We start from the raw sequence: 14,704 nt of genomic DNA, 5'->3' as shown, positions 1-14,704 counted from the left end.
TACCTTCACTGAAATCCCCACCCTGAATCATGAAGTTTTTAACCACACGGTGGAATGTAGAACCTTTATAACATAACTTCTTCCCAGTTGTTTTCCCAAGGCCTTTCTCCCCTGGGGGGAAAACAGAAAAAAAATCAAAGTTTAGCTACAAACCCATCCTTCCAAGGAAAAGAACCAACCAATTATTCCACTGCCAAATCTCTCCTGTTTTTAGTTGGTATTTTAAGAGATAAAAAAAATAAATGATGTGACAATTTAAAAACATATGTATACACGCAAATCAAAGTAAACAATACAAAGCAGTTGTTAGCTCACACTCTACATGCTACAAGAGAGAAAACTGGGGATGTTTATTTCTCTATAAACGAATGGGATCAAGGAAGTTGATGCAAAGATTGTGTGTGTGTGTGAAGAAGTACGAATTTTACATTTTTAGTTTGCTATTTCTCATTTTAAACTAATATTATCTCCATTTTTCTACTTATTTAGGACATAAATACAATTATACACAATAAAGAACAATTTTATTATGTTCTACCTCTCCATCTTCTAGCCTTAAATTTGTTTTTTTCTTTTCTTTCTCTGTGTGTATGTTTCTAGGGACTGAATCCAGAGAGCTCATTCTACTACTAAGCTAGACCTCCAACTCTTTTTACTCTTTATTTAAAGCAGGTTTCACTAAGTTTCCAGGGCTGGCCTCAAATTTGCAATCCTTCTGCCTCAGTCTCCTAAGTAGTTGGGATTACAGGTGTATGCCATTACACTTGGCTAGCCCTATATTGCTTCTGAAATCTGAAGTGCTAAATTTGTAAAATACTGAAATTTGTAAAGTTCTACCAAAACAAATCGATTTTAAATGTCTATTATTTTATAAACTACAATGTATAGAAGATTCCATCACATGAAGTAGATTCTCACTTTCTTTTTCATTTTTAAGACCATTTCTTTCTTTTCCCTCTTATGAAATGCTTTCTTAATTTCACATAGGTTGGTATGATTATGTTTTTGGTTGCAAAAGCCATTTCCAAAGACCTTTATTTTTTCAGGAAAATATCTATTCTGTTAAAGGTAATACTATGCTGGGAGGGGGAGGGGGAGGGGGAGGGGGAGGGACAGGGACAGGGAGAAAGAGAGAAAGAAAGAAAGAGAGAGAGAGAAAGGAAGGAAGGAAGGAAGGAAGGACGACATGCCTTGACTTCTCATCAGAAATAATTTAAAAATTCACTTACCTGAGCATAGGCAAAGGAAGTTTTTGCATGTTTTTGGACATATGTCTGAGAAGAGCTGAAACATAATGCGACCAACTGAAATAAAACACATGGGGAAGAAAAACCAATAAGCAAATTGATTATATATACCACATTATATATAGGAAAAAGAAAATAAATAATTTGAAAGCCCATTTTTTAAATTCTTTTTAATTTCTAAAGAGTTACTGGGGAAGAATTTAACTGAGAGATATCAAGTAAAAAGAGTTCCACTTTTTTTGTTTGTGGTGCTGGAGATCAAATCCATTTACTCTTTTTATTAGTAAGAAGCCAAAATCATTCCAGTCCTAAAACTATAGGATGTTAAGTGTCTTTTACCGGGGCCCTGAATATCATATCCCTTTTAGTACCTTACCTGAACTATGAACCATATTTAAGGCTTTTTTGTGGTGGTGGTGCCAGGGACTGAAACCAGGACCACATGCATGCTGGGCAGGCATTCTACTAGTGACCCATATCCCACAGCCACTTTTTTTTTTTTTTTTTGGTATCAGAGATTGAACCCAGAGGAGCTTAACCACTGAGCCAAAACCCCAGCCCTTCTTTTATTTCAAGACAGGGTCTCACTAAGTTGCTGAGGCTGGTCTTGAACTTATGATCCTCTTGCCTTAGTCTCCCTAGTTGCTGGGATTAGAGGCATGTGCCACTGCAACCAGTAGAATACTCCTTTTGTTTAAATATTTTTAGTTGTAGATGGGCATAATTCCTTTATTTTATTTATTTATTTAGTGGTGCTGAGGATTGAACTCAGTGCCTCGCACATGCTAGGCAAGCACTCTACCACTAAGCTACAACTCCAGCTCCCAGAATATTCTTAATTAACAGTTATATAACCTATAATTCCAGCAGCTTAGGAGAACTTGAAGTTCAAAGCCAGCCTCAGCAACTTGGCAAGGCCCTGTCTCAAAATAAAAAGTGAATAAAGGGCTAGGGATGTGGCTCAGTGGTTAAATAGCCTTGGATTCAATCCCCAGAGCCAGCTTCCTGAACTGTACCACCCACACTTAATATTCATATTCTATTCCCCAAAAAAGCAGAAAGAGAACAGATCATGTTTCCCCAGAAGAACTAATACTTTCTACAATAACTAAGAAATGAGAAGTCTGCAACTTTGATTTAACCGTGCCATAGAGAAATAGGTCACAAATTTGATCTCAGGGAGTCCCTTACATTTGGATCTTAGCCCAAAGGCTGAGAAGTAATAAATACTCCTTTAAACTCTTCAAAGCAATTGAGACTGTATATGTAGACTATGTCCGATGCTATTTATCATATTATAAATCCAAACTCAAGACAATTTTAGAACACAATACACAAGCACACATTCCATTCACTGTGAGAGCAGTGATGCCACAAGTTACAAGTGGTGTGATTGCTAGAAAATGGGAGAGAATGAGAGCTAATACTATCTTAACATAAAAAGTTTTACTTTGAAAGGGTCTTAATAAAATTGGAAAAGGAGTTTTAATTTATAATTAGTCTTCGGAGTCCCTTTCCCCCTTATTTAACAAAATCTTTTTCAGTATGAATATTTTTATTTATTCAGATTTAATAGAGTGAGTCAGAATGAATTGTGGGTCAAATATAAGTCATATTTGGTACAGACACGACATCACTTGATTTACTCTATGCATCATTATGGTTTTAATTTACTCCTGACCATCTCATTCAGTTACTTTAAGGACAAAACAAACATACTGGATTACAAATATCTCTAATGCATAAGTGGGATCATAAATGACATCATATGACAAGATTTTCCTCTGTCAACATTCTGAGCCTATAGTTTTAATGAAGCCAAAGTCCGAAGCAATTTCAAAAATTTGAAGCTGATCTTGAAGAAAATAATGGAGGAAAAGGGGAAGATTTTTAAGTTAGGAATAATGTATATAAAGTCATGTCAGAATCTTGAAAAATCTATGTATCTATATTAAATATCACTTTTATGTATATTTTATACCAGTATAACAAAAGTATTTTTTTTAGTTGTTAATGAACCTTTATTTTATTTATATGTGGTGCTGAGAATTGAACCCAGTGCCTCACCCATGCTAGGCAAGTGCTCTACCACTAAGCCACAACCCCAGCCCAACAAAAGTATTTTCATCAATCCTTATAATCTCTGGCAAAATTTCATCATACACGTTCTTTGTGCAAACATGTCGGGAGGAGCACAAGAAGCAGCACCCAGATGCTGCAGTCAACTTCTCAGAGTTTTCTAAATGCTCAGAGAGGTGGAAGACCACATCTGCTAAGACGAAACAAAAACATGAAGACATGGTAAAGGCAGACAAGGCCCATTATGAAAGAGAAATGAAAACCTTTTTCCCTCCTATAGGGGAAACAAAAAAGTTCAAGGACCCTAATGCATCCAAGAGATCCCATCAGCTTTCTTGTTCTAAGTAGCACCTAAAAATCAAAGGAGAACATCCTGGCCTGTCTATCCATTGATGTCGCAAAGAAATTGGAAGAGGTGTGGCATAACATTGTTGCAGATGACAAGCAGCCCTATGAAAAGAGGGCTGCTAAATTGAGGGGAAAATATGAAAAGGATATTTCTGCCTACCAAGCTAAAGGAAAACCTGACAGGGCAAAAAAGGGAGTGTTTCAGGTTGAAAAAAGCAAGAGAAGGGGCTGGGGATGTGGCTCAAGCGGTAGCGCGCTCGCCTAGCATGCGTGCAGCCCAGGTTCGATCCTCAGCACCACATACAAACAAAGATGTTGTGTCCGCCGAAAACTAAAAAATAAATAATAAAAAAATTCTCTCTTTTAAAAAAAAAAAAAACAAGAGAAAGAAGGAAGAACAGTAGACAAAGAAGATAAAGAGCACAAGGAGTAAGTTGGTTCTAGTGCAGGTTTTTTTTCCTTGCCTACAGAGTATTTAACCCCCCTGTATATAAGTCACTCTTTTTTTTTTTTTTAAATTTTAGTTGTACACAATACATTTATTTTGTTTATTTATTTTTATGTGGTGTTGAGGTTTGAACCCGGGGCCACGCACATGCTAGGCAAGTGCTCTACCGCTGAGCCACAACCCCAGCCTCTAAGTCACTCTTTTTAAAGAAAAAAATTAAAAGTGTAGGGCTGTATAATGTTTGTGTTAAAACTATACAGGATCCTTTTTTGTATACATACTGCCAAACGTGTCTTTAGATAGTCCTGTCCTGGTGGTATTTTTTCTTTTGGTTCTGGGGATTGAACTCAGGGATGCTTTACCAATGAGGTACATCCCCAGATCTTTTTATTTTTTATTTTGAAACTGGGTCTTGCTAAAATGCTGAGGCTGGTCTTGAACTTGTGATCCTCCTGCATCAGCCTCCCCAGTCACTGGGATTATAGGCACATGCCACCCTACCCAGCTTCCTGGTGGTATTTTCAACAGACACCAACTTTGTCTGGCACAGTATGCGCGTTAAAAACTAGCACAGAAATTTAAAGCACGTTCTTGGTGCACGGAACAAATTATGGGAAGCTTTTTCATCTTCAGGTATCTTTGATACAGCTTATAGTGTTGTTTTTATTAAATGAATACCATTCTGTAATTGAAAAAAAAGTTGTCACAGTTTTGTTGACATTCTGAATGTTTTGAAGTAAACACCATTTTTAAATTCAAAAACAAACAAACAACAATGACAAACTACCAAAATGCAGATCCTCGAAACAAGACAGGAAAAACCAAGATCCAGGTTTGTCAATCCTGATTCAACCACTAGGTGTCAGGAATAAAATCAGCAAGTACAAAGACCAAGTAAAACTGAATATCACCTTGCAATATTTTTTTCTAGTCAAGCAACTCTAGAATAACAAGGATTGTTTAGAAAACATCATAGTAGTCACATCACATGGCTTAGTGATAGAGCTAAGGCTCATATGCAGCTTTTTTTTTTTTTTAATATTTATTTATTTTTTTAGTTATCGGAAGACACAACATCTTTGTTGGTATGTGGTGCTGAGGATCGAACCCGGGCCGCACGCATGCCAGACGAGCGCGCTACCACTTGAGCCACATCCCCAGCCCCCATCATATGCAGCTTTACTAGTTGAGCCTATACTGTTCTTACTAGACATTAATAGACATTGTTTGCTTTTCTACAATCTGAGATGTATCTCTCATTTTTATTAGAGTAAAAGTATGTAATAAATAAATATTTTGAATGACTGAAGATATACAAGACTATTTCAAATTATTAAATAAATTGGATATCCAAAGAAAACATTACATTGTAGGACATGACATATTATATAAGGCAAGAAAAGCACACTGCCCAACTAACTACAAACAAGGATTGAGGATAAGAGCAAAGGTAGGAAAAGATCACACTGGCTAGGCAAAGAGCAAAAAAATAGGAAGAAATTAAGAAACAGGAGCAACATTTCAATAAAATCAGGCCAGTTGATCAAATAATTCTGTGTTATCTCAAAAAGTCCAACAGTATACAAGACACAAATTCCAAGGAGTTCACATTTTAGCTAAGAATGACAAATAGAAATACAGTTGCTACACAACATGGCAAGCCATCAGTGGGATGAACAAAGTTTCCTTCTGCATTCATAGATTCAACCAACCATGGATGGAAAATACACTTTTTTTAAAAAAATTTTTTTGGGTATTGAGTTGGTGCTCAACACTTGAATAACACTCAAAACAAAATTATTCAAGGGCAGAGATTTATAAAATAAAACTTTCACAAATGAAGGAATACTTAAATATACAGATCAAAAAGATCACTGACTACCAGGAAAATTATTACAAGTGGAGCAACACCAAACAAGGCTTAACAAAGCTATTTAGTTTCAGAGATATAAAGGAAAGAATCTTTTTAACACCCAGGCAGTAGAATCACATTGCTTGCAAAGAAAAAAAATGTAAGGCCAGTTTCAAACACTTTATAGAAGCTGGAGACAACAGAGCACTATCTGCCATCTTCAATGGAAGAATATGCTATGAACCAATAAGTTTATAACTAGCAAAGGAAATACGATAATCAGATTTTATCTCAAAGAATATATTTGAATATGTAACTTTGAGATGAGTCAAAGAACTAATGAATAAGAAAGAACTAGTAGGACAGGAGTACCATTGGGAACTGAGTCTACTGTAATACCAAATTAAACCTAAATAACTGAAAATTATTCAAAAAATATAGGGCTGGGGTTGTGGCTCAGTGTTAGAGCACTCACCTAGCATGTGTGAGGTACTGGGTTCGATCCTCTGCACCACACAAAAAATAAAGGTATTGTATCCATCTACAACTAAAAAAAAAAAAAAATCAAACAGTTCAGCTGGGCGCAGTGGCACATACCTAAAATCCCAGAGGATTGGGAGGCTGAGGCAGGAGGATCCCAAGTTCAAAGTCAGTCTCATCAACTTAGCGAAGCAACTTAGTGAAATCCCATCTCAATTTTTTTTTAAAAAAAAGAGGCCAAGGATGTGACCCAGTGGGTTTAATCCCTGGTGCCATAAATAAATAAATAATAAAAATCAAACAATCCAAAACGATATAGAATGAGAAGTCTTGTTGCCATTCCCATAAACAGGTATTTGCTTTCACTAATCTCATGTGTGTTTCCTCCAGTTTATTTTCATACACGAGAAAGTATTATTTATTTTTGTATTTCTTCCTTTTAAAAAAGCTGTAGTGCATATGTAATAAATTTTATTTAATAATAAATTTAATTTAAATAAATTTATTTACTTAATAATAAATCATGAAAAACTTATTTTATCTGCAATGTAAAAAATAAGTTAAATTGAAAGGAGGCAATAAGGACTCACAGTGTCAAAAAACAAGAGGGGGTTGAGTCTTTGCTGAAGATGACAGAATAAGTAAAGATTACACTTACTTAGACAAGTAACTACTTTTAGAACTAAAAATGTATTACACATTTTTCCAGCTTCTATGACTGAAGGGGAACCAACCTATAGTAAAATATATAAAATGAAGGAAATAAGAAAACAAACAAGAAATAAGTTAAGAGAAGACCAAAATAGCTCTGTAATTATTCAGCCAACTAAACTTTTTTCATGACTTGTCAATCAATACTGACTTTTAAAAGTATTTTTAGATGGTATAAACAAAAACTCAGAAATTATTGGCTCACATAATTAGATAACAAGGATATTTGTGCAGATTAGAGAATTAAAGATCCAGGATGTAAGGGATTAAGAGCAGATGTTAGAGCTGCCAGGTTTCAGGAGATAGTAAATATCATTGCTTTGTCCCAGTCAGTGCAAGAAGCCCAGAATATTTTCATTGGCAAATAAGACTAAAGATAAATTTAATAACTCAAGAAGATAAAGAGAAATAACAAAATTTGGGGAAAGAATTATACGAAAGCACAGATTATAACTCCATGCTAACACAGACTATAAAAGAAACCCAAGAAAGAAATTAAAATGGTTATTCAAAGGAGTGCTGTTAAATAACTTCAGATAATCATTGAACTATTTTTAATCTCCAAGTAACACTAAAGTGTAACTGCTTCAGAGCAGAGAAAAAGATGAAAAGCTTAACAAATATTATTAAACAAAATAAGAACTAAAACCAAAGACAATATATAAAACAAATTAAGACTTGGGTGGCTAAGGCAAGAGGATCACAAGTTTAGTGCCAGCCTCAACAACTTAGTGAGGCCCTATGTAGCAAGACCGTCTCAAAATTTAAAAATAAATAAATAAAAAGGGCCGGGGATGAAGCTCAGTGGTAACAGTCCCTGGGATCAATCCCCAGTACCAAAATAAAATAAAACCCCTAAACATTAATCTCATTTAAAAAGATATACCATTTATATTAAGAAATCTATTAATATAATTGAAATGAAGGAAAAACTTTATAAAATCTTATGATATAAATCAAAACAGAATTTAATGAAATTCAACAGTCATTCCTGGGCATAACACACATTCTCAGATACTCTTCAAATCATCAGCCAGTATCATATTTATTGGTAAAACACTAGTTTAGCATTAATTCTATTAAAGTTAAGAACAAGTGCTTGTTAGCATACTATTATTTAATGTTCTAGAAATTCTAGCCAACATAAATAGAAAAAAGAACAATGTGACTGATATACAAATTAGAAAGCATTTGTGTCACTATTTTAAGAACATTAAATGTATACCTGGAAAACTCAAAAGAACCAATTGAAATAGTAACAGAGATAATGAAGTTGTTATTTATCCTAAGACCAACAAGAACTAATCAAAAAACTAACAGAATAAAAAAAAATCACATCCTCTATAACCACAAAAAAACATTCTAGCTAGTTACATAAAAGTACAGGACAAAATTACAACAACTGAGAGGCTTTAAAGGCAACTTGAATAAAAAAGAGAAATACCTTCTTCTTGGATAAGACTCAAAACTGCAAGTATGGCAAAACCCCCCTAAAGTAACCCATTTTAATTTAATCACAACCTACAAAAATACTAATGAGATTTCTGGAGGAACTTAACAAAATTATTCTGAAGGTTTTTTGGGGAAAAAATAAACATGCTATTTCCTTCTTGTTGAACTTTTTTAAAAAATATTTTTTAATTGTTGATGGACCTTTATTTTATTTATTTGTATGTGGTGCTGAGAATCGAACCCAGTGCCTCATGCATACTAGGCAAGCGCGCCACCACTGAGCCATAACCCAGCCCAGCCCCCTTCTTTTAGAACTTTTTATTTTGAAAATTTTAAATCTACAAAAATGTTTCACCATATTTACTTTATTTCTCCCTTTCTACACATAACTTTTTTTTTTTTTTCCTGAAATAAACCAAAGGTTAAAGACACAACATTCATCCTTAATTACTTTAGCATATAGTCCTAAAAATATAGGTATTCTCTTGGGCTGGGGTTGTGGCTCAGCGGTAGAGTGCTTGCCTAGCATGCATGGGGTACTGGGTTCGATTCTCAGCATCACATAAAAATGAAATAAAGATATTGTGTGAAAGAAAGAAAGAAAGAAATGTAGAAAGGTATTCTCCTCTTAACCTCAATGCTATAATCACATCCAAGAAATGTTAATCACAATATAGTCTAACACATGTTGTAGCATTATTAGGAATAAAGTATTGGGGTTTTCCCTGGTTCCTGGCCAAGTGCTCCTAAAACCCTCATAATTTGGTCTTTCTCTCCAGTTTCTGATAAAGAGCTTCAAAATCCCTTGGAATTTTCTGGGTGATAGGAACATCTTTTGGTCTATAGAGACAATTCTTGGCACAGCTTCAGGAGCATTAGGAGGGTGACTGGTTACCATAAAGATTATGCCACAGACCCAGAACTTTTAGCCCCACTCCTAACCATCAAGAAAGGACAGGGGTTCAAGATTAAGTAATAACTTATTGATCTATTTGATGAAACTTCCATTAAAACACCTAAATAAGAGTTTGCAGAGTTTCCAGTTTGGTGAGTTCAGTGAGGTCTTCAAAGAGAAGGCATAAAAGGTCCACACACTCCCTACCCCCATACTTTGCTGTATGTATCTCTCCTATTTGGAAATTGCTTCTGAGTTGTACAAGTAACAACCTATTTGGTTGTTGGAGTAGGCTGAGTTGTGACCTGCTGTAGCAGATTATCAAACCCAAGCAGAGGGTTGTTAAGATTCCTTGATTTACAGCTAGTTGGCCATAAGCTATGTGCGGCCCAGAACTTGGCACTGGCATCTGAAGTCTTATGGGAATGAGTCTTTCAACTCTAGGTAGAGAACGTCAGAATTAAATTGAACTGTTGGTGTTAGAGGACTAGAGAATTCATTGCTATAGGAAAAAACTCACTGTAGTCCACATTCAAATTTACCCAACTCCCTCCACAATGGCCTTTATATCTTTTTTCTTTACTTTTTGTTTTAACCTTCTCATTTTTTTTAAATGGTTGAATGAATTTTATTGTTTGGCTAAACTGAATTTTCAACCAACCCTCACTTGATTAGCACTTGAGTTCCTTCTAGGTTTTTTAACTTTTTATTTATTTATACTTTTTTTTGTGGGAGGATGCTACAGATCAAACCAAGGCCTTTATGTATGCAGGCAAGCAAAGCACTCTACCACCAGTCCCCCCCACCCCCTTCAATGACAAATATACAACTACTTTTAAAATCCAGCACTCTGATCAACCATTACATTTTAATTTAATTTACATGCTTTGGACTCTTAATCTAAAATAGTCCCCCATCTCCATCTATTTTTTTGCACTCCATCAGGAAAGCCCATATCAGTCTGACCCATTATGTAATGTTAAAATATTAGCCAAATCATAGTTGTAAGGGTATTCACACCATTTTTAAACTACTCTGTGGGATAATACTTTCAACCTATGTGCATGTTATATTCCAAACAACTATTCACCAAATGGTGTTACATTCCAAAAAAGCTTTTCACTGATGATCCTTTTCTGAACTAAAGATTACACTTGGGGTTGCAAAATAATGATTCTTCTGATTCCATCATTTCTTCTATATTTATCCATCTTGAAATCTTCTATTAAGAACACCACCTCATAGTTGGGCAGGTGGCCCACACCTGTAATCCCAGCGGCCCAGGAGGCTGAGGCAGAAGGACTGGGATTTCAAAAAGGCAACCTTAGCAACTTAGCAAGGCACTATGTAATTCAATGAGACCCTGTCTCTAAATAAAATATAAAAAAGAAAAAGGGCTGGGGATGTGGTCAAGAGCCCCTGGGTTTAATCCCTGGTACCAAAAAACAACAACAACCAACAACAACAAAAAATTCACCACCTATCTGCTTCATGTCAAGATTAACCAAGAAGCAAAGAGTCTGGGTCCATCGACAACCCTGATATGCTGAGTGAGTGCTATGTCAGAGAAAAGTTAACACTTGCATCTTGTTTAAGTCACTGATATTTCGTCTTCATGTTAGCAACCAACCCTATCCTCCAGCTACCTTCCTATGCTACAAAGCTAATAAAAGTGGTTATATGATACGTAATTTATGTTTGATTATAAACACTGCGTAATTATGAATCAGGCCTCAATTGTGCAAGTATACATAGTTAAGGTGGAAAAACGGAACTTAAGATTTTATTCTGTAGCAATTAGTCTCTTGAACGTCAAGATATTATCTTAAAATATCTATATGTAACAAGGGATCTTGTTGTAACAAGATCTATATGTAACAAGGCTTACACAGGAGGCATTCACAATTAGGGGTTTTGAATGCAAGTTTTGACATAATTTTGAAAGTATTCCTCAGATCTAGACAACTTTGTCAGTAATAAGTCTTTCCCCCTCTAGCCTGATCTCTTTCTGCATATTTAAAGAAATCTTTTTAGTTTCAATCTGCTTTTATTCCCAGTAGATTAAGTATTTGCTAAACACCTGACTATCTGTGTAAGTACTGTGGTCTACCAAGAATTCAGGCTGAACTGTACACTCTGGAATGCCTTAAGACTCTCCAGAACAAGACAAACCTTGGTTTTCATTCTCCTCAAACTCTTACAAAATGATGTACAATTCCTATAAGGAACCATATTAGAAAGTTTGCATCACTAAAGCCATAATTCCCTTTGCAACAACCCTGACAGATGAACACCAATCTTTGTCAAAAAATAAAAGCACAGGGAGTCAAATAAAGAAAAGCAGGCATTTTATATTAAAGGTAGAAATGGAGAGAAATCTTTGACTATACATTTCACTTGGAGTCTTGAAAAAGAAAGGGGAAAGAAAAAGGAAGGTATTAAGAAGTAAACTTTCCCCTTTCAAAATTCCAGTAAAAACCTAATGTGTTTGCCTACAACACCCATCTCAACAAGTCTGGTGTCATTACTGGAATTCTCCAAGCCAGATTCTTTAAAAAAATTAAAAAATTTAAAACTCTTACAGAAACCTAAAACAAGCCTCTGCTTAACGTGAAGAAACAGCTTAATTAACAAGGGTCTAACTGCATAGAAAAGCCCTTCACTGACTTAGTGAATATGCAATAATTGAAGCAACTTTTGGAAAAAAGTAAAAAAACTTTAAAAAAAAAATCAGATATTGTGCTTAGGTACTTTACACAAACAGTATCTCTGCAAGAATATGAAATCAGAATTTTAAGAAATGCTGCATTATCAAAAATCATATATACAATTGAGTATATCCATGGGAAAATGGAAGTTGGGGAAGACAAGGGAATTTCAAGTTACAGTAAGAATTATTTCTCATTAGGAATATCAGTAATAAAGGAATGTTTCAGGTGTATGTTATAAAATCTGAACACTACTAGGAAAGTCCTACAATTGACTGCATCTCACTTGTGTGTGCCTCCTTTCCCCTCATGGTCATTAGCAAGCATAGTGGCCTTCAAATTACTGTATGGGTAAGAATGACAGTGCTGTCCAACTGCCCTTCTCTTCTCATGCCATTAGTATCCCATATGGATATCTGATTATGTTATAACATATAATAATTTGCTTAATTAAAATTGTGCTCATTAGTTAATAAATCCCATTTAAAAGAAAAAAACCTCAATCTATAAGACAGGTGGCTATTATTTAATAACTCTTCTCAACAACTTAATTATATAGGCACTATTATTACATAGAAATTCTATTTAACTCATGAGCATATAGAACAGTGGGAGGTCATTTAAATATAATAATACAAGTCATCACATCCACTATTCATAAACTTATAACACAAGGTAAGTTTGGGCAGGGAAATGCATTTCTCTTGTTCCTTTGGTACAAATCAGATCCAATAAGCCTCCTACAAAATCTTAACTATTTTGAATGTGAGTCTAAAGGTTAAAGGGTAATTGTAAACTGCCCTACTGCTATCTTTAGAATCAATGAAGACAAAAGTATATAGTACTTCCATTTTACAAGGAGGTTAACTGGCTCAACCAAGTCAAACACAAGTGGTACTAAAACATTCCTGACTACTACATTACCTTTTAAAACCAATTTCTTGGAATCATTTCCAAATACTTTACAATGTTTACTAAGGGCACATTTTGAGTCTGTGAATCTTAGTAAAGTAAAAACTATATTCAACTGTCTTCCCATTTTCATCTATTTTGATAAACTTTGAGGAAATTATGATATTACTCTCAGACCTATATAAAGAAAAGAAATTCCAAAGTCAAAGTTCTTTAAAGAAACGACCCTTTCATTAAGGTAGATGCCTGTAATCCCAGTGACTTGGCAGGCTGAGGCATCACAAGTTTGAGGGTGGCTTCAGCAACTTAGCAAGACCCTGTTTCTAAATAAAAAACAAGCTGGGGATGTAGCTGGGTGGTAGAGCACCCTTGGGTTCAGTCCCTAGTAGCAAAAAGAAATTAAAACACTTCTTTATAATTCGTTAGTCAAAGACTAAGTATCAAAGAACATATCAAAACTTGTGGGTTGCATCTAAATTTTCTTCTATAATTGTATAATTAAATGTTTATATTAGAATGCAAAGTATCAAGTCAATGATCTAAGTTTTCACTTAAACTAGAAAAAAAAACAAAATAAAGTAAGCATTAGAAAGGAAATGATAAAAAACAGAATTTGATGAAATTGAAATACACAAAAAATTTTAAAATCAAAATCTGAATATAAAAATGGTAAGTACTAGGCAAATTAACAAGGATAAAAGACAAAACATGTACAAATTATCAATATTAAGAATGAAAAAGGAAATATCAGTACAGCTGTGGAGAACCACTCTATGGACACTATGGACATAAATTCAACAACTTAGATAAAATGCACCAATTTCTTAAAAGCCACAAACTACTAAAACTCACTCAAGAAGAAATATTTATTTATTTATATGTGGTGCCTCACATATGCCAGGCAAGAGCTCTACCACTGAGCCACAACTCCAGCCCCAGAGTTCTGCTATTTTTAATTCTTAAAAAAGAGCAGTTACCTGGAGCATGGATTCACTATAAACAAGGATTAAGATCCCCCCTTCCAAAAAAAAAGATCCTGCAAGGCTCAAAATATTTGAAAAGAAAAAGAGAAGTAGGGCTGGGGGTGTAGGTCAGTGGTAGAGCTCTTGCCTAGTATGCATAGGATGGCCCTGGGTTCCATCCCTAGCAAGGGGAGGGGATAACAAAATTTCTGAGCTTATTCCTTTGCTCCAAACTTTTAATCTTCCCATCTCACAGTGTTAAAGTCCTACAGGTCTTTTCCTACTAACTCTTCCCTATACTCCAGTCACACTGAGCTCCTTGCTATTCCTTTAAAAGGCCAAGTACACTCCTCCTCAGGGCCTGTTAACTGTTTCCCTCTACCAGGAATGCTCTTCTTAAAGATATCCAGATGGTTCACTTCCTCATCTGTTTAAATGTTATCTTCCCAAAATGGCCTTATCTCACATCTCAGTACCCCTTTTACTAGTCACTGTATCTTCCCCTTAGTTTATTGTCTCTGACCTCAACAGAAAACAAACTACAAAAGAAAACGCCTTTGTTTTATTCACTGCTATCTCTCAATAGTCTAGAACAGGAACAGGGTCTCAT

At 35.0% G+C, this 14,704-nt stretch overlaps 1 protein-coding gene and 1 pseudogene across 11 annotated transcripts in view; one reads left to right on the top strand and one right to left on the bottom strand.

Moving 5' to 3' along the window:
• Nucleotides 1-14,704, bottom strand: part of Nktr (natural killer cell triggering receptor) — a 43,888-nt gene that overhangs the window by 28,108 nt on the left and 1,076 nt on the right. For 10 of the 11 annotated variants that reach the window (XM_071600171.1, XM_071600183.1, XM_071600178.1 and 7 more), the window contains exons 3-4: nt 1,230-1,304; nt 4-111 (exon numbers count right to left, since the gene is read on the bottom strand). In XM_071600171.1, coding sequence (XP_071456272.1) covers nt 4-111; nt 1,230-1,304 — 183 coding nt within the window. Of the gene's footprint in view, nt 1-3; nt 112-1,229; nt 1,305-14,704 lie in introns of those variants that run through there. The other variant, XM_071600162.1, reaches the window with a different exon arrangement.
• On the top strand, nt 2,835-4,151 carry LOC114090117 (high mobility group protein B1 pseudogene; annotated as a pseudogene).

Source organism: Marmota flaviventris, chromosome 1 (genome assembly GCF_047511675.1).
Source record: "Marmota flaviventris isolate mMarFla1 chromosome 1, mMarFla1.hap1, whole genome shotgun sequence".
Lineage (NCBI taxonomy): Eukaryota > Metazoa > Chordata > Mammalia > Rodentia > Sciuridae > Marmota > Marmota flaviventris.
This window is presented reverse-complemented; position numbering and strand designations above follow the sequence as displayed.